This window comes from Sminthopsis crassicaudata, chromosome 5, assembly GCF_048593235.1.
Source record: "Sminthopsis crassicaudata isolate SCR6 chromosome 5, ASM4859323v1, whole genome shotgun sequence".
Taxonomy (NCBI): domain Eukaryota; kingdom Metazoa; phylum Chordata; class Mammalia; order Dasyuromorphia; family Dasyuridae; genus Sminthopsis; species Sminthopsis crassicaudata.
The window spans coordinates 81,122,312-81,145,818 of NC_133621.1; the positions used below are offsets into that span (position 1 = coordinate 81,122,312).

The 23,507-nt window shown below is 31.2% G+C and overlaps 1 protein-coding gene across 1 annotated transcript in view; it reads left to right on the forward strand.

The window, feature by feature from the left end:
* The window catches only part of ESYT2 (extended synaptotagmin 2), a 96,298-nt gene that overhangs the window by 62,325 nt on the left and 10,466 nt on the right, over positions 1-23,507 (forward strand). Inside the window, 11 exon segments of the mRNA XM_074267299.1 lie at positions 2,607-2,662; positions 6,602-6,722; positions 9,025-9,201; positions 9,799-9,881; positions 11,722-11,770; positions 12,621-12,670; positions 12,672-12,687; positions 12,689-12,709; positions 14,040-14,135; positions 19,838-19,900; positions 22,258-22,332. Of these exon segments, the coding sequence (XP_074123400.1) occupies positions 2,607-2,662; positions 6,602-6,722; positions 9,025-9,201; positions 9,799-9,881; positions 11,722-11,770; positions 12,621-12,670; positions 12,672-12,687; positions 12,689-12,709; positions 14,040-14,135; positions 19,838-19,900; positions 22,258-22,332 (807 nt within the window).

Here is a 23,507-nt window from a genome sequence, read left to right on the forward strand (position 1 = left end):
CAAACTCTCAAAGAAGGAGAAGGTAATTCAATTATAAATTGCCATCACAGAAAGAACTATAAATATTTTTTTTATATTCTTGCTTGGACTTTGTTTTGCTTAGAACTAATTTCTCCTTAATGCAATCTTCTAATTCCTCCTCCTCCTTTTCTCATCTTTTCCTTCTATTTTCCTATTGAATGAAGTACATTTCTCTGCTCAGTTATGAGTGTGTATTCTTCCTCCTTTGACCAGTTCAAAAGAGATTCAAATGTCAATGATAACCTTTATTTCTTCCTTAGGCTTAGAATATATGCAATTTAACCTTTTTTAATCCCCTATGGTTGTTCTTTCTTATTTACCTTTTTATATTTCTTTTTACTACTCTGATTGCACTTCAGAGTTTTTATGCTATTCTGATCTTTTAATCAGGAATGTTCAGAAGTCCTCTATTTGTTTTTTCCCTCCCATATGCAAAGAACAGTAGAATTGTACCATTTTGCTGAGTAAGTTGTTCTTGGTCATATGTCTGAGTGGCAGAATTTCAGGCTTTCCTTTAGTTTGGGATTTCTGATATTCTGTTTAAGACTCGGTTAGAGGCTGAAAATAAGTCCCTTTTCTGCTCTTGAGAGTGAAAGCCATACATTTACTGCTTGCTTTTGAACTTGAACTTTTTTTGGTTAACATCCTAGTTCTATGACCACACTTTCTTACAGCTTAGTCTATCCTCCATCTGTGACTTGAAAGTATATAGAGCTACCAAATACCTATTCTTGCACCATATACAAATTTAAAGTCCTTGTATTAGATCTAGGCCTTTCTTTTTCCCTGGGATGCAGGTTGTTTGAATTAGAGGGTTCCATACTTGTCTCATGGGCAGATCCCATCCCCAGTGTCTGAAAACCTCTCTGTCTCCCTCTGCTTACCTGACCTGGAAAAATGAATCACTTTGATTTCTTGATAAGTGTTCAGTCTGATGGATTTTCTAGACCTTTTTGGAAGAAATTTTCTATTTTGAGGGGTGGAGATTATTGTACTTCTTCCTGCTACTCTATTCTCTTGACTCTTAAGAAACAGTTTCAATTGAAGTTGCAGATGGACATGGAAAGGAAGAAACTTGGTTATCAAGGAATTGAAGAAACAGTAGATAATAAGAATAGATTACTGTCTTAAAGAATTTGTCAGCAAAGTCAAAAAAAGCACAAGAGATATTAGAAAACCTAGAGTCTTATCCCAATCCTGTCAGCTCCAACATCATTAACCTCTCTGGGTTGCAGTTTTCATGTCTGTCCAGTTGAGAGCATTATTCTAGTTGATCACTATGATAATTTCCAACTGTAGAATTCTTTGATCTTGTTATTATGCAAGTTCAAAAGTCAGCAAGTTTGAGGGAAGTTGTTCATTTTAAGGATGAGAGAGAAAAAATATTTAAAGGATGAGTGGATATATGAGAATGAGGAAATACTTGATATGTGTTGATCAAGGGCACAGGTAAGTCTTACAGAGGAAAGGACATAATTCTTGAAACAGGGGAAAGGAAGGGCTGAATGAACATAGAAATTTTTGTTACATGGTATATGGGAAATGATGGAAAGGGAGAGCTTGAGGGAGCTCAGCTTTCTCAGGAAAGTAGGAAAGAAGGAGTACTGAATGGGACTATGAAAAGCATATATATAGGTTGGATATTTTGGGAGTTGAAAACTTGAAAGGACTATTGTTGGAGTATGATGGGAGGCTTTTTAAGCAGCAGTAAAAAATTTCCTTTTCGTAATCCTATGAAAGATTCCACTGATAACAGCTAATAGGGAAAAAAAAACCTGAGATATTAGTTAATTGTCATAACTTCAGAAGTGATGAGTGTTGGGTCTTATTACTTTTAGTCTTTCCCTTCAACTCTCTGGATGTGAGATCTGTTACAATATCCAGGAACATAGAGTTTAGAAGAATTCAATTAAGTCTTTATTTCAGTTTGGCCAAAAAATTTTTTTTTCCCTGTAATGCTGGATGTATTACTAAAAATTTTTGACATTTTTCTAAGTTTTTATAATGAAAGCTTGTATTTATATGTATTTTTATTTTGGTGTTACATATATTAGTTTTGCAGAAGAGGTAGCAGGATATAAGATTCAAGGCAAATCTCTGTGACCTTTAATACTTCACTTCACCTTTAACCCTAGGCTCCTCATCTATAAAATAAAGCTGATGTTCTAGGTGATTTTTCAGATCTCTTCCAGGTTTATAATTTTTATAATTCCAAGAAGTTTTGTCTACAAAATGCCAATTGAATCTTTCCTCTCCTAAAAAAGATCTTTCCTGCTTTTTAGATAATATATATTACAAATATATTACACATATTGAAAGGTAAATTTCAGCTCATGTACTTTTGATTTATACTGAAAACATATTTGGTAGCAGCATAAATTTGGAATTATGTGTATGTGGGGGGCTGTGAGATTCACAAAGTGTCAACATTCAATTGTATTTGTATATTTTATAATGGTTTATTTTCTATTAAATTTAAAAATGAGAAGCATGTAAAGTAAGAAGAATACATGCTTAATTCTTATTAATAAATTTTTTTTCTTTATGATTTTTTTCTTTCTTTTTTTTTTTTTTTTTTTAAACAGCTTCTAGAAATTAATTGGACGGGATTAACTAATCTTCTGGACATTCCTGGACTAAAGTAAGCATTAAATAATGTGGCATAATAATTTAATAAATTTCATTTTTAGTGATTAATTTCTCAGCATCTGTGTTCTGCTAATAATATTGAAAAAAGTGATCCTTTTCTTTCTTACAATCTTCTGGAAAAGGAGGTTGCATCATAACAGCTATGTAAGAGTATAAGCTATTTAAGACGAGGCATATATCGGGGAAAGGGGCACTGGAATCATTACTAGCCTAGGTTAGAGTGCAGGTATTGCTGCATGTGTGACTGGGCAAGTCAGTTCACCATTTGGGGCTTTAGTTTTCTCATCTGTAAAATAGGTGGAGCTAGAATAGATCATAGTAGCTCATTTCTACTTAGCTCCAGGTTTGTTAGAGCTGTAATGGTTTCAGAAGTTTTCTAAACTCTATAACTTGACCCCCCTCCTTCTCCCCTTGATAATAAATTTATTTTAAGGTTTTTCCATCAGTAGATCCTTTCATGAAGAGGTGAAGTATGGTAAAGTGGATGGGTTTTATTGATCTAAGGTTGATCTCTGGCTACATTCTTTACTCTTTATATTACCTTCAGCAGATCACTAAAATTTTTTTTTCTTTTCACTAAATTTTTTAATATGAATTTTCTCATATGCAAAATAGGGATAATTATACCTAAATTATTCACCTCAGGGATTATTGGTGAGGAAAGTGCTTTATAAATTATAAAATGCTAAGTATCAGATGCCACTATAGTCATACTCATTATCAACTTTTATCTGGCAATTTAAGAAAACTTTTCAACTATAAACACAGGTGTTTGTATATGTATATGCATACCTATGTATTTTACATTCATATAGTTTTATATTTATTTAGATTTTAACCTAATGAAACAGAAACCTAACATTTGAACATGTCATCAAAAAATGATTCATTGGTTTCAATTCATTTTTCAAGTTATTCCACCATCCTTTGCCACATTTTAAAATTTAAAATCATTTCCCCCAGAATGATTGCTTAAAGGCATCAGGCACAAATTACAATATACTCTTTGGAATTTCAGAGGGTGGTGGTGTGAAATAAGGAATTTGAAAGGTCATGTCATCTATTTGGAGTCTCTTCACTAACCTGAAGCAATAAAATGTTGACAGAAAGTGCAGGTGCTTTCATGCAGTAAGCATTTGTAAACTTTCCAAAAAGCACACCCCATCCTGGTGAGAAAAATGTAACCAGTCTAGTTCTATTATTGTTCATCAGCTCCAAGCTTTGAATGATAATTATTTATGGCAGACCTATAGGTCACTAACCTGAAAAGGAAGTTATGTATTTATAACAACAATTGTGAACTCTTTGATACTTGAACACAGATACCATTTGCCATGAATCTTCTTCTCCAAGCTAATGTTCCTCTGTTCCTCTACCAATCTTCATTTGGCATGATCTTAAAGCCCTTAACATTCTCTTTACCCTCCTTGGATGTTCTCTAAGTTATCTTTGTCCTTTTTGCTTTTTTTGTGGATCACACTGAAACTCAGAGTTTGGTCATGAATGCCCAGGATCACATTAGTGTCTCAAAGGAATTATTTGAACCTCTCTCTACATGTGTCTTTGATCTTATTCTCCTCCATCCTTTCTAGAAAATTGCCTCCTCAGTCATCTCCAATTTTCTCTTTTTCTACTCATTCTTTCCCTGTTGTCTTGAAGCATGTTCAGAACTTTCCCTTATTCTTAAAAAAAAAATTCATTAAACTTTTAATTTCCCCATAAATTATCTTTATTTTATCTCCATTTAGTTCCACATCCTTTCCCAACCAAAACCCTGGAAAAAAAGCTATCATTGTCAAAGTAGATTTCTTTTCTTCTCATTCTTTCCTCCTATCTCTCTTTCAGCCTCATCAATCAAGAGAAACTGCTTCCTTTTAGCATTATCATGATTTTTTTCCCCCCCAAGTTCTCATTCTTCTTAACCATTCTGATCCATTGATGATATTAACTACCTGGGTTTTATTTCTTCTGAGGTTTTTTTTGTTTGTTTGTTTGTTTTGTTTTGTTTGTGGGGTATTAGCAATGTTTTCTTCTGGTTTTGTCCTTTTCTAACCAGTTCTTCTTTTTATCTTTGCTGGTTCATCATTCAGTGCTAACTGAGCATACCTTTTAAGATCTTCTCTCAGTCACCTTCTCAGCTTCCATAGTTTTGAAAATCCTCTCTATGTAGATGATTCAGTGATTCACATATGTGAATGAGACTCTGTCCTGAGCCCCAATTCTATATTACTACTTATTGACCATTTATTTTTTTAATGATTTTTTTTTCATTTAACAAGTATTATTTCACCCACTAGGAAAAAAAAAGAAAGAAATCAAATTGGCTGTTCCATAGCCATTGTAAAATCATTATGTCCAAAATAAAGCTCAGCACCTTTCATCCCAAGCCTCTCCTTTACTGAATTTTCTTACCATTCCTCCATCCTCCAAGGTTCATAACTTTGACCTCATACTTGATCCTTTGCTCTTTCTTATACTCTACTCTGCCCCTTTTCCACACACTGTGATCCAACTACACTGTCCTATTTGTCCTTCTTCATACATCATACTCCATCTCCCATTCTCTGCAATAGTGCTATCTTTCCATTATTCCTGAAAGGTTCTCCCTCCTCACCTGTGACTCTTGCTTTTTTAATTTTCTTCTGACCTCAGTTAAAATACTACCTTTTCAGGAGATCTTTTGTACCTTTTGTACTAGTAACGAGGACAGTAGAGTTTGATTGTGTCTTAATAGCAGTCTTATTATTGTGATACCACTAGTAACCAAAGTATTTATGTCAGTAGACAGGGTTTTTTGTTTCCTTTTTTAGGAAAATTATTGCATTTCATGTGCCAAAGTAGACAGAAGAAAGAACATCTGCTTTGTCAGTGTGTAATGTAAAAATCACGGTAGCAAATAAGGGGGTGAAAGGAAAGGGAGACAGTCAGTGTGAGTGTTGGATTAATTATCAGTGAGAGGAGAAATGTGGGAGATGCACTATCATGTGAGTATTTAATAACATGTATACAGCTCTATACTTGGAAGTACTAAAGTATATTAATTGTATATTAAGCAGCTTTGCCCTAAGGGTACTATCAAGGAGTGCCTTTCCTCTTTTAAAACAGAAAGTTTGAAAATGAAGGGTGTGCTATTATACATCAAAAAATATCTTATAGTGATAACGGCATTTTTCAGTTAACAGATGCATTCACAATTATTGCATTGGTTTTTCATAACAATCCTATATAAAACCAAAGCGGGTACTATTAAAATGGAGGGAAAGGTGGTTGGAAGTATCGGTTCAAATATTTGTTTTATTTTTTCTATAATTTATTGCATTGCTCAATTTTTCATGTTTGTAATATAGTGAAGACAATTTTCATTCCATACTGGAATCAGAAGTTGATTTTTTTAAGAAGAATTCATGTGTGAAACATTTATTGATCTTATTTACAGAGATAGAAATTTAATGAAATATATCTTCATTTTGAATGTTAAATATTTAATGAAAAAACCAATAAGTCATCTTGCTCTTAGGATATTATACAATTTAATAAATTTCTTTTGTGTTTTCAGGCCATGATATAAATTATAGCAGCTTTTGCAGTGAGAATATTTTAAGTTTTTCTATTCTGAATACTATGTTGATTTTTTTTTTAATAAAGCTTTTTCATTTTTAAAATGTAGGCATAGATAGTTTTCAACATTTACCCTTGCAAAACCTTGTGTTCCAAATATTTCTCCCCCTCTTCACCTAGAAAAAAGTAATCCAATATATGTTAAATATGTACATGAGTACTTTCTTTAAAAAAACAAACAAACAAACAAACAAGAAAAATAGACTATTACCTGAGTGAGCATGGAAAAATTTTAACTGTTACCGTTTGAGTTAGTTATTACCTATGAAAGACTATTTTGATACATGACAATTGTTTTCTTTTTGCCTAACAGTGGTTTATCAGATACTATTATTCTGGATATAATATCCAATTATTTGGTGCTTCCTAATCGAATCACAGTTCCTCTTGTCAGTGAAGTACAGATTGCTCAGCTGCGATTCCCCATACCAAAGGTAAGCATATTCAATTCTCATTTAAAAAACAACAACAAAAAAGCATTTCTAATTTTAAAAAGTAAAGTAATTAGAATATCTTATTTGTTTCTGATATTAACATTATTTTTTATTGCAATAAGCTTACTTCCTGTTGTGGAATTACAAAATTAATCCAGTTACTCGAAGAGAAAGTTTTGAGTCAAAAGTATAATATAAAAATATTAGAACAATTCATAAATGTTATTTGAGCTTCAATAATTCTTAAAGTCAAAAGGCTTATTACCAGATATTTAATCAATAAATTTTACATTGAAGTATGATAAATTAGGTGGTGTTATCTGTTGAAAGTGACTTATATATTATACTGGAAAAATATATGTAGGGAATCAAATTAAATATTTTGTTTTTACTTTTTCTTTTCAAAAAACATGATGAGAAACAATGCCACTAGTAGTTTATTCAAGGTGGAAAGCTTTTCCCTATATTTTGATTTTAATAGTTATCAACCAAACAGAACTTGGTTCTTATTTGAGCCAGAATAAAAGATCAGCTAACATGTATTAAAAGAAGTGTCCTAAAAGTTCTTTTACTGTAGTTCTCTGAGCAAAACTTAGTACCATTAACAAAATAATTGCTTGTTTGAATTTGACGAGGTGCTGTCATTTCTGGAAAAAAAGACATATATAATCAAAACATTTATAGTAATTTTTTTTGTGTGATGGTAAAGAATTGGAAATGAAGTAGGGTGTCCATTGATTTGAGAGTGGCTAAACAAATTGTGGTCTGTGAATGTAATAAAATACTGTAAGAAATGAATGGGATGAATGAAAGAAGCAGAGAAAGAATTATAAGAATTGTAGAATGAAGTAAGCAGAACAAAGAAAACAATACTCACAATAACTACAAAAATGTAAGTGGAAAGAATAATCATATACACAAAAATTAAATGTAACAAAAATTTTAAAGAGCATGCTTCAAAATAAATAATAAAACTTCCAATCTATTACTTTGCATAGCACATGTCCCTTTTACATACTTTCAAACTATTTAGATGTATTGATCAACTATTCTTATTTCCCCCATTTTTAATTAATTATTATTTTTAATTAAGAAAGGCACCATCAAAAATACTATTTTAAAAGAAAAGGATTAATGATATTCTCCCAGAGCTACCAAAACTATTCTGCAAAGTTGATAAATATACCTTTTCATAAATTTATACTTTTTCATAAATTCTTTCTGGTTTCAGAGAAATAGTCCCTGTGATAAAAGGCTAATGTATAAAGAATATATAAACATAATTTTATTTGGAATAGACTTGAAATTTTTTTCACAGACTCCTTAAGTACTCTCTTTGAGGAAAGTATATAAACTATATTTGTATATTTATACTGTTTATTAAACATTAATCACATGAAATGACTCAATTATACTCTAATTTATATATACATTAGATTTTTCTAGTTTGAAAAGGAAAGAATTCAGCTCAAAATATATCAGAAAATTTAGATTATAATATATGTATAAGTAATAATAATGTATGATATAGAGTATCATACACAGAATCCATTGTATTTACTAAATTCCATTGTATTTACTAAAGTCAAAAGAAATTCAGTTCCTTTTGGGGATTGTAGAAATAATGAGTGTTTCAGTTGTTCCTTCAGATGCCCTTTGTATAAATTATGTATGCCTATGTAAATGTTCTAAATTTGATCTAGTGATTACAGCAAGGAATTAATAGATGCTGTAATGGTTAGTTAAGTTTTGGAGGCAGAGAGGATATTTTATATCAGCCAGTCAGACCAAGTTAGACCATCTTAAGAATCAGTCAAACAATAAGCACATATTATAGTGCATGCATAGTGTACACTAAATTTTCTTTGAATCCTTGAGAATTCAAAGAAAATGTAGAAAACAATAGGTAATTTTACTTTATGAAATAGAATTAGTGTAGTAGGACATTGCAGGTAGCAAGATAATATTTTAACTTCAAGTTGTCATCATTGAAAAGCCAAAAATTCACTTAAATTTAGAAATTGTTCTCTGGTACCATTTAAAATACGCCAACTTTAAAACTAGCCACATGTCTATCTTGTCTAATGCCAAATTATCTTATTTTTATATACCTGAAATTTAGCATAAAATTTGAGCATCTATATTTTCCTCTGGATAAAGCATGAATAATCTAATTTAAAGAGTGCCATATTATTTTAGAAAAGCCTCATAAAGCCACAAACTCTTGCATAGAAATAAGTAAAGAATTCTACAAAGTAAGCAACCAACCAAACTACTTTTATTTTTTTGTCTTCATTCTCAGGGTGTTTTAAGAATACATTTCATTGAAGCTCAGGATCTACAAGGTAAAGATACTTACCTTAAGGGCCTTGTCAAGGGAAAATCAGACCCCTATGGAGTTATTCGGGTTGGCAACCAAATCTTTCAAAGCAAGGTCATCAAAGAAAATCTCAGCCCAAAGTGGAATGAAGTTTATGAGGTAATTGTGCATACTGTATTGAATTTGACAATACTGATTCTAATATTTCTAGGCCATCAAAGTAGTTTGTTTAGTGAGAGGAATACTTTCTAGGCAGGAACACACTCACACAGATTCACATGAACTAATGGTTAAGTTTTCATTATAAGTATTTATACCTTGTAAATCAATAAATGCTATATATTTTGGCCTAACATATTGTCTTCTTGATGTCTAGCCTTGAGAAAGTAATGGAGAAAATGTTGGAGGAATTATTATCTACCTTGCATTCTCTGTGTTTGTACAGGAATATATTTTTGAATGTGATTCTGCATTTTGACATTTGACATAATTTATGTGAAATACATTTTGGTTTAGTGCAAAAAAGATTGGATGTAAGAGGAAAAAGCTGATTTCTAATTGTAATCTTGCTTCTCCCATGCCATTATCTTAGACAAATTAAGATTTTTGGTATTTGGTTTCCTCTTCTTGCTTTCACATTTTATAAGGTCCTTTGTGAGGGTTAGGTGAATGGATGTGTAAAATTTTGAAAGTTTTAAAGTCTTTTAGATATGTATTACTTAATAGTAGAAAATAACTATTGTTTTTATTTTTCAGGCTTTGGTTTATGAACATCCTGGGCAGGAGTTAGAAATTGAACTGTTTGATGAAGACCCAGACAAGGATGATTTCCTTGGAAGGTGAATTCCTTGTGTATATGACTTTGGAATGTAATCTCTTTGTATTGTAATAAAATACTATAAGTTCTTGTACTATTTACTGATAGCTATTACTAATAGACATAATGTTTGGTTGATTTAGTTTCTCTTAAAACATATTATTATTGAATAATGGAAATGTGATATAGTTATTAGAGAACCAACCTTAAAGAGTTCAAGTCCTCTCTCTTAACATGTCCTATTTGTGTGACTCCGAGGGTATCAATCACTTCACTTCTTATTCTTCTAGAGACCCTTTAAGTTTGTACCTTGAAGAAAAAATATATCCCTGTGTTGGTAAAGGGAGCATCCTAATCCAGGAGTTTCCACATATGAGTGAAATCATAAGTCTTAACCTATGTCCCTATTATTGTCACTATAAATACTATAAATAATAATTTCACTAACATGAAATTTATAGAACAAAATCGAAGTGTAATTTTGATAGAGTATTCCAGAATGTGAAAATAATTTTACAAGCAAATAAACTTACATCAAAACAATCTTACAGAAAAGAATCTTACTGTACTTCAAATTGTTAGGTGATTTGATACCAGCTCAGATGCCAGTAATTCATAATATTAGGTAATAAGTGATTGATTAAGACAGTTCAACTGAAAAGTTTTTAAAACAAAATATTCTATACTATTAATATAACCTTAAGAAGTGGGTATTCTTCAGTAATAGTACTCTAAACTGTACAGTCCAACTTAATGTATGCATATTACTAAAAAGAAAAAAAAAGTCAAATTGTGCTTGTTGAAGTTTTCTAGGAAGAACTTTGAAATGTGCACAATGCCTGAATATCTTTCATTTTCTGAATTTTCCTTCCTTCTACGTTTTGTTCTTCTGTGCTTATCTTCTTGCTTTTCTAAATGTCCTTTTTTAGATTTTTAAAATTTGACTTTATTTTTTACCTTTGCTTTGCTCTTAACATCATATAATTGTCTCTTCTGACAATTTTTCAGAGGCCCCTTTCTATTGGTTCATTTAAGATGAGAACTATTTAATAGTTTTGCAGTTTAGTAGAAGAATATTTTTATACAGTTCGGTTCTATTCTAGTCAATCTCCTGAAACCCAATTATATGCTTCTCCTAATTCCTTTTTTATATCCAAGGGCTTTCATTTTTATGTTCTTGTTTCTATTTTAAAGAAATTTCAGCATTTTAAAATTTTCAGGTAGACTGCTCTTTTTTAATTTTAGGAATGAGGTGATTCTTCTAAATGTGAGGAAATGTAAGGGAAAAAATTATGATTTCTATCAACAGTGGGAGCTTTTTAATTTTGAGCTTCTGTAACAACTTAAAAATAATAGCAAGAGCAGCAACACTTAAGAGAAATTCAGCTTTCTTATGGCAGCTTAGTTTTTCTCCCTTTCCTTCTCTCATAAGATCCCATCCCTGTTCCTACCCTTTTTTCTCCACAGCAACTGTGTTTGGACAAGTCTATAATGCTGAACATAAATACTCATAATTCATTTCTTTAACATAATATTTAGGATATTGCTGTCTTTAATTTACTTGCATTTCTGTAATACATTCAGATAAGTCTGTGCTAAAGAGTGCTTAATTTGAGGTCAAAGCCACTTTCTAGGATCACTTAAGGCCAGTCACTTAATGTCTATCTGTAGGCCTTAGTTTCCTTATCTTAGTTTCCTTATCTATAAAACAAGTGTTGGACTAAATATCCCTTTGAGGTGACTTCAAACACTTAATTTGTGATCCTAATCACTTAAGATTTCTTCATGTGTTGTTTTTTTTTTTTTTTAAGTATGCTTAATTCATAGTGCTCTGAAGCTATGATATATTATTGTTTCTTTAGTCTTATGATTGATCTGATCGAAGTTGAGAAGGAACGCCTCTTAGATGAAGTAAGTTCCCTTTTGTTGGTTAAATTCTTTGAATGCCTTTCTGAGAGTTTTGTCTTGAAACTCTTAATTTTGTCATGTAACCTTTACAAAGAAACACTTCTAAGTACTTATACTGATAGTAGCAAATATATTTCAACATATAACTAAATTTATTATAGCAAAGTTAAAAATACAAATCAATAACATTTTTGAATGCTTTATGCTAGGCACTATAGGGGATTAAAAGAAGTATAAGAAGGTTTGGGAGATAAGATGTAAGTACCCTTAAAGTTAAGTAATAGAGATTTAATTAATAGCTCAATTCAATTATAGATATCCTAAAGCCATGTGAAAGGTAGATAGTAAGATAGTAGTTTGTAGAAAAGAAAGAAATCATGTTCTGAGAAGAATTTAATGGAAAAGGTGGGATTTGAATTGGTATTGAAGGAGGTAAAAGATTTGGCTAAGGGTGGGGGAGAGAATATATTTATTCCATACCTCTGTAAAAATAGTATACATTTTTATCTTTCACATTATAATTGATAAGATAGGAATGAATACAATTTTACTGTGTTGTAGTTGGTGAAACAAATTGTAAACCTGGTTAAAAAATACAGCTTTTATATCTTTCTTTGCTTGAAATTCTGATTTTTCAAGGCCGTTATTGTTACTAAGACAACATAAATATTTAACATAAGGATATACACTTGATTGAAATCTTCAGATTGCGTCATATAAAGTAATTGATGCCTCAGTATAATGAAGTTTAAAATGTTTAGAGACATTATTTTATTTTAAGCTTTTTGATTCATTTCAGCAAACCTTTTGTCCAATCATTTAGAAAATTTTCGACTATTTCATTTCATTTCAGTGGTTCACTCTGGATGAGGTCCCTAAAGGAAAATTGCATTTGAAACTGGATGCTCACATTGATGCCAAAATGTTCTGAATCTTGATAAGGTACTGTTCTAAATTGAATCTTTCAGGTTTTATTTTAAGGCCATTTCTTTCAAATTTCTTAAGTTTTCACATGAAACCTTATCCTATTCTATTTCATATTTGAAATTCTAGGTTTAAAAACATTCAAATTACTTTAAAATAAAAATTTCAAGAATAAAGGGGAGAGGGAACAATTAGCAATAGTAATTGTAAAAAAAAAATTTCAAAGTAAGTTTCTCTGATAAGACCTCATTTCTCAAATCTGAGTTAAATCTATAAAAAACAAGAGCCATGATTAGTGCTCAGAGGGTTGCAGATTCATGCATATCCTTTGATTTAACAGCACCACTGCTATACTGAAAGAGCATTGGGAAAAAAACCAGGAAAAAGAAAAAGGAAAATGACCTATATGCATAGCAACTCTCTTCTCAGGACCAAAAAAAAAAAAAAAAAAAAAATTAGAAATGGAGGGGAGGCCTATCATTTGGGGAATGTCTCAATAAACTGTAGTATGTGTTTCTGATAGGATGTCATTGTTTTCTGAAAAATGTTAAGCAGGATGCTCTTGGGGGGGGGGAACCTGGAAAATCCTTCAAAGTAAAAAATACTGTCTACAAAGTAATATCAGTTTTTGGGATGACCATCTGTAAATGACTTTGTTGTTCTCAGTAGTGCAATCATCCACATAAGTCCTCTGAAGGAATTATTCATTCTCTCTCTCTCTCTCTCTCTCTCTCTCTCTCTCTCTCTCTCTCTCTCTCTCTCTCTCTCTCCCTCTCTCTCCCTCTCTCTCTCTCCCCTCTCTCTCTCTCTCTCTCTCTCTCCCTCTCTCTCCCTCCCTCCCTTAGCTTTTCTTCAGGGTTTTTAATTTTCATTAGGGTGGGAGATGCATGTTTTCTTTCACAACTTGACTTTTTTACATATGTTTTGTATAACTTCATATGTGTTCATTGTGGATGGGAATAAGGGAGAGAACCTAGAACTCAAAAATCTTAAAAAATATATACAAAATGTTTTGCATGTAACTGGGGGGAAAATATTTAAAAGTTTAAATTTTCACAGCATATATCTGGTTTATACTTTGATATCATCTTTGTAAAAGCAAACATTTACTGGAAGATATTGAAGATCCAGATATCAAATGACTCATTTATTTGACAGATATCTAGTGAATAAAAGATCGTTGCCATCTGATTTCATGACACTCATGTTTGCTTCTGTACTATCTTATTTATCTTGAGTTCAAGGAATACATTAGTTTTAACTGATCTAACTGGTTAGTCTAATCAAATATATATATATGGTATTGAACAGATTGTCAAAACATTTCTAACAAGTGATTTCTTTTTAGGTGCTAACAGGCATTAAGGCTGACAAAAACCAAGCCAATGATGGCCTTTCTTCTGCATTGCTTATCTTATATTTGGATTCAGCAAGAAATCTTCCAGTAAGTTATGTACTGGTGATTCTCCCCTTGAATCATCCTCTTGGATACTTCTATTTCCTTTTAGCACATTTTGCTTGAGAATGTGTCCCACTGCTTCTATGAATCACATTGTGCCACATGTTCTAACCTTGCTCATGTTTTCATGTGCACACTGTTAGTCACTTTGTGTGTCAAAAAAAAGACAATTTGATTTAGAAAGTATGTTTTGATTTTGATGGTTCTTTAGATTGATTTTATTTATAGTATAGTATTTATAGTATTAGTGTGTGATTTGATTTCTTGAATATGCATATGCCTAGAAAAACAAATATTGGATTTTCATTCATACAAGTGAGAATGTGGCATTAATTTAGATCATGTAATGATCAGTCTTGTCTCAAGAAGACTGATGATGAAACATTACCCACTTATCATTAGAAAGGCAGTAGAATGGTATTGTTCCTAGTTGACTTATATTTTCAGATATGAGCAGTGGATCAGTTAGTTTTGTTTAATTGTACGTTTATATTTTAAAGGAGGGTTCTATTGGAAGAGAAGAAGAGTTGGGGAGTGACAGCAGTGGGGGGGGAGTATCAATAAAACATGAAAAACCCATGAAAATAAATCTAAAGAAAAATTGATGATGGGTAAACAAAGAACTAGCAATAATATTAATGATTATTAATTCTCAATAAAATATGAACCTAAAGTAAAATTCCTTACCAGAAAAATACCAAAGTAAAAGTTAAGTCCAAAATCTAAATCATATACTTGTTGCATTCTAGCTTAATTTGGATCTAGTTAGGTAAAATATTTACGTTGTAGTTTCTAGAGTATAGAGTAGGCTGAGTGATGATGGCAGTTGAGGGTTGAAAGAATGCTTCTATTTTTATATACTGTTAGAAATTTCTGGTGGTACTTAAAACCTAAATAAAGTAGTCATTTTCAATCATAGTTTTCTAAACTTTAAATTTCTTTTCTTTAATTTCTATTAAATGTTTTATATGTAAACATAGCCACTTTGTTATTAAGTTTTAAAGCAAAGTTGTCATTTTCAAAATTTAAAACATGGAAATTAGATACAAATGTATTCTCCTAAAATACATAATGAAAAATAATACATGCAATGCAATTTAGTGATTTTTTAATTTAGAAATGAAGCAGTTATATCTTCATAGATGTATCATAGTAATTGGAATAAATTTACTCCATCAGTGACTGATTATACTTTGTTTCAACATACAGTTTCATCAGATCTGATCAAAAAAGGAAACTTAATAGATATCAAATACTTGGATTTATACATTTTTCTTCATAGCACAGTTTATTATATATTTTATGCACTTTAGCAAAATCTTGTATTTTTATATTAAGCTTGTAGTTTGCTTTTGAGGAACACTTTTTATAAATATTGGTAAATATTCAGCTAGAGAATTTTTTTATTTATTTTTTTGTGACCCAAAGAACGTGTGTGTGTATGTGTGTGTAAATGTAGTTACATGCATAAATAAAGTTAAAATGGAATCATAACAGAACTTGTTGTACAAGTGCCTCAACTAGTTATCTTCTCTTGAGCTAGAGTTCTTATTCAGAGAAAAAAAAACTAGGTGTGTGACACCTTCAATTTTGCTTTAATTTACCCCAAGAAAGCCTCTAATACTCCTTCACTGTAGTTGCTATCACAGTTTGATTGATAATGGTATTTTTAAGAGTTTCCTTTTCTATTTTTCATCTTCCCTTGAGCTTTTTAACATTTTATCAATGTATTTTTATATGTATTTGCATATTTTGTATATTTTATCTTATATAAAAAGGAAGAAAATGTACTCTATATATCTATGCCTTCTAGAATGTTGGCTTCAATATTTTTTGGAGTCAACCTTTGTAGATTATGTGATTTGTTAAAATTGGGCTTTGTGAATTGATTTCTGATAATAGAATTTTGCCAGGAGTTATTTCACTATAATTGTATTTCCATTTAAAACTCCAATTTGTTTATATTGGATGTTTAGAATGTACTCTGTATTTAAAAATAGTAATAATAATTATAATAGTGAGTTGAATGGGCCAGGTAGCTTCAATATTATGTAATTTATGCAGTGTCAAATTGAAATTTGGAGAATGTTCACAAAGGACACTTTGTGCATGAAATATCATGGCTGACAGAGGCAAAGAATTTTTGGAAAATATTTACCTGCTAAATTACTGGCGTTTTAATAAGCTTGCTCACTGGGTCTTTCTGCCAGCTGTTGGGAATTCTTTGACTCTTTTTCTATACATTTTTATAATAGAAAGGCTTTTTGTGCATTCATTTTACCACAATCCATCACTCTTTGCTTTCTCCTTCCATTTTTCATCTTCTTAAGAGTATCTACGAGGGAAACTTTGGGTGTGGCTACTTAAAAGAGAGGAGAGCATCGGGACTAGTCTTTTGTGAAAATACTACCTCAGTCTATAGAGCCCTATTTGTGAGTTCTCTGGTGTTATACTTTTTCCTTTTTAATTGGAGACTGCTGGAGTGTGGACTGGTGCTTCTAAAGCAATCAACTTTGGTGGAATGACCAAGCATGCTTATTTGATTTCCTTGCATGGTTTCTACTATTATGCATTTTGTTGTGCTACTTAAATTTTTTTTTTAATCTAACATTGGTAAGTATGTTACATCTTGTGATGAGAAGCACAAGCTGAGTGAATTCTTAAGACGTCATAGATGTGCATTCCTAGGCTGATTTTTTTTTTTTTTTTTTTTTTTTTTGTATATAACAAAAGAAATCTTTGGAGGAATTTAAGTTTTATTAATTAAATTCTCCTTGTGATTGCTTTTCAACTAAGATGTAAGAATGATTTTGAGCTTACAGCTGTCCTTTCCCTTTAGTCCAGTGCCCTGCACCAACAAAATAATTAATTTCAAATATCAAGCTAAGCTATGACTCTATATCCTTTTGCTCTTTATTCTAATGTAGTCAACTCTCAATTATTATTGACAACACTGAGGGCATCATATATGCTTTGCACAAAACAGTAATTGTAAGAGAATAATAGAAAACCAAAGATTGCATCTTTTCCTGCCTCCCCCCCCCCCATTCTTAGTTTCTAACAAAGAAAACATACTGTTATAAATTTATATCTTATCTCCTTTTTTCTCAAGTTCATTTTCTGATGGAGTTGAAGAGATGTGTGGAGTTTGGATAGTTTCCAAAATGGGTAGTTGAGAGTTCACTAATTTCTGATTCTGATGTATATACTAGGTTCTTTGCTTCTTTCCCACAATCTTATCCTTTAATGATCTGATTCATTCAATTGATTTTTTTCCATTGATGCTATATATTTCCTTTCATTTTCTGAGAAAGCCACAGACAATTTATTCAATTCTCTCTCTCCTTCTCCCTTCCCCCTCCCCTCTTTTTCTGTGTCTCTGTGTCTCTGTCTTTCTCTGTCTCCCTCTTTCTCTCTTTCTTCCATTCTCTACTTCCCCCAAAAATTCTAACTGAAAGACTTTCAATTTTTAATCAATGAATCTTGAAATTCATTTGACTCTTGAATCTATGAGAACTGGATGTTCATGATAGTTCAGGTGAATGGGAAGCCTTATACTATGTGAAAGCATTTTCATATGCATTGTTTTATTTGAATCTTATAACAACTGTGTTAGGAAAAACAAGAAGACAAGGAAATTGAGGGCTGACATAGTTAAGTAACATTTTCTCAAACATGATTTAAAACCATGCAACTAAAAACAACAATAACAAATGTTAAAATATAGGATACTGCAAAATCAAATATATTGAAAAGATAGATATATCATAATGGATATATCCCAGTATTTTTCTCAGATTATTCTCAATTATTTTCTCCTGTGTGAATAATTTAAAGAAATAATTTCATACTACTTATGATTTTTTGCTTTCTTTGCAAGTTTGTTAAAGTCAGTTTCACTTCACATTAATTTCTATTAAAGAATTACAATATCATCTTATTGGAAAGGAAGTTTGCCCTAAATGGAATTGTTAATAATTAGCAATGAAAGTTCATGATTGTCTCAGAGCCCCAAGAAGTTTTTGATTTTTAAATATATCAATGGATTTATAACTATTGCACTTTCAATATGCCTTAGACCATCGTACAAACTTTTCCATTTCCAAGATCTGTATTACTACTAACTTCCTTCTGCAAGCTGCATTCTGTGATAAGAATTTCTTATGTGGGAATCACTTACTCATAGCTATACTCATAGCTCTTAGAAGTTCATTTTGAATTTCTTTTTGACCAGTCCACTAAGACTTAATATTAATTTAATATGGAAATTTTGCAGCAGCAGATGCTGCCAGCTAGCACATGATGTCAGTTATTTGTAATTTTTCACACTTACACCTCACAATATATAAAATGAAATAGTTTTCTGCTATATGAATTTTTTAAATTCATAATTCTGTATGTCTGACATATTTAAGATGATCTGTATAGATTAGTCAGGAGTTTCATTTATTGCTAATTAATGCATATTGCATTTTTACTTTTGTGGATAGCTAAGCCCTTAATATCTTTGCATCTGCTTATATTTATCACTATTTTCCATAGAGGCTAGCTTGAGAGAAATGCTTCTAAATTATGCAAGCTGAAAAACATAATAGGGCTTTTCAATTATTAGTATCTCGATAATTAGAGTTAGTCTAATATAGCTACACCAGATTATCTAAGTTCTTTCAGATTGCCATAGTTGTTGAAGACTGATAGGTTAGTTACCTTCAATTAGTATAAATGGGTTTACTAGAATAAAAATTATGGTTTGATCGTTTGGAATTGCAAACAAAATAATAAGTTTGCACATAATAAGAAGAAATTAACAGTTTAAGTCATTTTAAGAGTGTGAAAATAATGAGTGACAAAACCCACCTTTAAAGAGGACTTTGGTCATAATTATTTAAGTTCTAACTAGTCAGAAATGAAACTCAAAATCAGAATTTGCAAGCTATTAGGTATCTTCTGGTCCAGTCTTCTCCTTTTTGTTAGGTAAAAAAAAAAACTAAAGCCTTTCAAATTCTGGGTGTGATGTATTTATTCAAAGTTACACAGTTACTTGGGATAGAATTAAAATGAGAGACTCTCTGGGACATCTCTCTCCAGGCCAATCCTTTTTTTCTTAAATGAAATTGGATTGCCTTCCTGATTATAGTTTTTGAAATGTCTCAAATAGGATTAATTTGGGAGGTGATTCTAGGCTTTTAAGAGCAAGATATCATTTAATCATTTCATATTTTTTCTTAGTTTTGAAGACACTTATTCTTTTTTTTCCCTTCAGAGCAGTTGGGATTCATAGTTTAGTTAACCTTTTACTTAACTATAGTTGGTGCAAACAAGGGCTAGGACTAGGACAAAAAATGGCATATGAAACCTGGCCTAAAACCTTATTGATATGTTGGCAGTAGTGTTGTTGCTCTTTAATATAAAAGAAAAAGTAGAGTACAAAAAAAAGACATATGAGAGGACAGTTATCATTTCAGAATATTTGCCGATTAAATATTTATTGTTCTTGTGCTTCAAAAAAAATGTGAACAAATGGCTTTTTTATTGTTTGCTTTTTTAATTTAGTTTTTTCCAGTGGTGGACTTCTCATTTTTATTTTTAAATTTTGGGTTCCCATTTTTGTGTCATTAACCTAACATGAGCTCCTCATTGCATGTTGTATTAACCCTTGGTATATTCATTTTCTTCTGACTTGAAAGAGTAATCCATTAGAATATAACCATGATGGCTTGAAGAAGTCTGCAGTTCAGAAAGCTTTAAAGGTAAACTAATATAGTTTTCCATTTAGGTCATAAAGTTAACTGAAACATGTTGAAAAAAGATGAACTTTTAGTTTTCATATGGACCAATTCAAACTATATATCTCTCATTTTATAGTTGACATAATTAAATATACCATACCTTTTACTTTCAAGGGATAGTGATCAAGAGCATTTAAATCAACTTGATAGGTAAATATAAACATAAACATTTGCATAAAATTACAGATTCTACTAATTAATTAGAAGTTACCTACTTTTAGCAACTATCTGACCAGTAATCCTCAATCTTCAAGGTTCTGTTATCTCTCACAAGAAAGGCCCTTGTGAAGGAGTAGTACTGTCTCCTAAACAACCCAGACAACGTTGGCATAATTTTAATAGTGGAGAATTTTGTCTGCCTCTTTGCAACTTTTATCTGTCATTCCTAGTTTTTTCTCTAATGCTAAGCAGAGTAAGGTCAACCTCTGTTTATATGAGAACTCTTTAAATATATTTATCCCATAAGGAGTATTAGATGTAAGTCAACTGGTTTTTAAGTCATGTTCCTGTTTTAATTGTTTCAAATTTCTCAAAATGATTAAATATTCTATTTAAACCTTACCAAATTTAGAATATGATTTAGTCATTTTATCAACCAACTTTATATGAACACTGAAAGATCGTTTCTTCCAACATGTTTAGTTAACAACCTAATAAGATCCATCATTGAATCTGTAGTTGTGTCTCTTGATATTGTTTCACGGTAGCTTTTCTTGGGAAGCCTTAAATATTCATTGAATGAGGTATATTGAAAACTGAGCTCCACTCTTGAAAAGACAAAGTTTTGAAATTTTGTATAATAGGAGTACCTCCGCTCTTGATGTTGTTGATCAACTTTATTGTTTTCCACTGGTTAAAAACAAAACAAAACTATTTTTGTTGTGAATTTTTGGAAGATGCTAAATGGTTTTTTATGTAGATCCTGAAAAACAATAGTCTATTCCCATTCTGTATTCTCCCTTTCTCTTCCCCTCAAGAAAATTCTGCCACCAAAGCTATGCATTCAATAAGTATTTATTTATAATCTACAGAAATCAATTTAAATTTGAATAGTGTGGATAACCAGAAATTGCTTAATATATAGTACATAAAAAGCAACTGCTTAATTGTTGATTAGCTAGTGAACTGGAAGGAGTAATAACTGGAGCCAAATTGGACTAAAAAGTTAATGACATCATAGAATATCAGACTTCTGCTTTCTGTTGTATAATAGTGAACTCATTCTTGCATTGTCAGATTAGTTTTAACTGGTAAACTGCTTATATTTTTAGAGGTACATAACTTCTACAGATTATGGTATTTTAATAAGCAGTTATACTCAAATACATCAGTGTAGATTAACTGAAATTTCCCCCTAAAACCAAGTACTTGTGATGTCTTTTGTTTCCGTAGTTAATGCAATTAGTTAGATTTTCTGAGGTTAGTTCTAGAATAGTACAACTAGAAAGAACTTTTTGTGACCTTATGTGCTATAATTAATTGCCACTAACAGTTGTTTAATTCATGTTTAACTATGTTAGTCTCTTGTGGGGCTGAGTTCTAAATAAACCTCATTTTTGTGCATTTTTGTATTGTTGTATTTTCTTGTCAGCTGCTTGTGTTAAAGTTTCATTTTTCACTGTTTTCTTATTTCTGAAGTTACTGTTCGTTAGTATTTAAGTTTTTTTTTTTTTAATGAAAAGTGATTTGAAAATGCTATTTATTCTTCCTGTTAGACTACCAAACAGCTGATAAGCATGACTTAGTATTTAGATACATTTGGTAAAATGTAGGAATGTGTATGTGATACCTTGAAGTTTTTCTTCTATTTCTACCAAAGGAACATTTTGGTTACTTTAATATAATAATACTAACTTAAATATTTCATTTGGTTCTTCTAGGTTGTGCTTATTTCATATTTTGTTTTCCATTTTCATCCATTCCTCTTTATTCATTTTGTCTCCTTAACGCCATGCTAGCTTTAAAAACAATAATGTATATTAAAGAATGAGCAAGGTTATATTTTTTAAAAATTGCTTTTTAAAAGAAAAAAACAATCTAAATTGTAAATGAACAGCCATTTTGTTCTTCATTTACACCACAGATATAATCATGGCTTTGAACTTTGTTTAGGAATTGTCCTCTGGATGATTTGTTCTTGTGTGATGTCCATAATGTAAGCATTAGGAAGTAATAGAAATGCACAAGGATCAATGAGAAAGAAAAAGAATTTGTATGTGAAATATTAGCATTTCTAACAAGAATAAAAAATGATAATCATGGCTAACCTATTTTAAAATTACTTTTTTTTTTTTTGTTATTATTGTTATTGTTATTAGTCCGGGAAGAAAATAAACAGCAACCCTAATCCTCTGGTCCAAATATCAGTTGGACACAAGGCCCAGGAGAGCAAGGTAAGATATTTTCATTTAGCATACTTTAATTCCACCTTCAGGAAGCCTTTATTTCATGCCTAAGCATGGGCAATACTAATAACAAATAGGATATGTTTTTGTCCCTTAAAATGATGAAATCTTGATAGAAAGGATATACCCTGCACATAGATAGAGAGAAGATGAGTAGGACTATTCTGGTTATTTATTCAGTGTACAGAGTTTCTCACTGGGAAGAGCTCCTTCCACCAAGGAAAATCTGAATTTTTCTGTTGCTAAGAGTCATAAAGAATTGACATGGGCTGATTTCAGAAAAACCTGGAAAGACTTACCTAAAATGAGGCTGTGAAGTGAGCAGAGCAAGATCATTGAATACAGTAACAACAAGATTATGTGATTATCAACTATAAGAGACAGCTCTTCTCAGTAATATAGTGATCCAAGACAGTCCAATAGATTTGGCATGGAAAATACCATTTGCATCCAGAGAGAGAATTTTGGAGACTAAATGCAGATTGAAGCACAGTATTTTCTTCTGATTTTTCCCTCTAATTCTGATGTTTCTTTCACAATATGACTTATATGGAAATATGGATAAAATGATTGCACATGTATCAGATTGCTTGTCTTGGGGAGGAGGGGGGTAAGGAAAGGAAGGAGAAAATAGAATTCAGTCTTACAAAAATGAATATTGAAAACTATCTTTAAATGTGTTTGGGAAAATAAGATACTATTGAAATATTTTTTTAAAAAGTTATCGTGGGGCACCAGGTAAAAAAATCTCCTCAAGATCTCATAGTTAATATGTGTTTAAATTGGAATTTTAATCTAGATCTTCCTAATACTGAAGCTGGATTTTATCCACTATGCTGTTGCATTTCCTTATATCTAAAAATTAATTAATACAAAAATGTATTCATATATTGGTTATATATAAAATAAATATAAAGTAATAATGTGAGGTTAGCAACTGAGGGAATCAGCCTCTGATAGAAGATAGTCCTCGTTCTGACATTGGAAGGGCACTAGGATCCCATAAGTTCAGCTGAAGAAAGCACATTTCAGGTGTGGGGGACCAGCCTGTGAAAAAGCTGTAGTTTAAGGTAACAAGTAAGCTGCTTAGACAGTAAGATACCTTAAGTGTGTAGAAATGTGGCTGTAGAATCTGCCCTGGAAGACAGACTAGAGTTAGATTA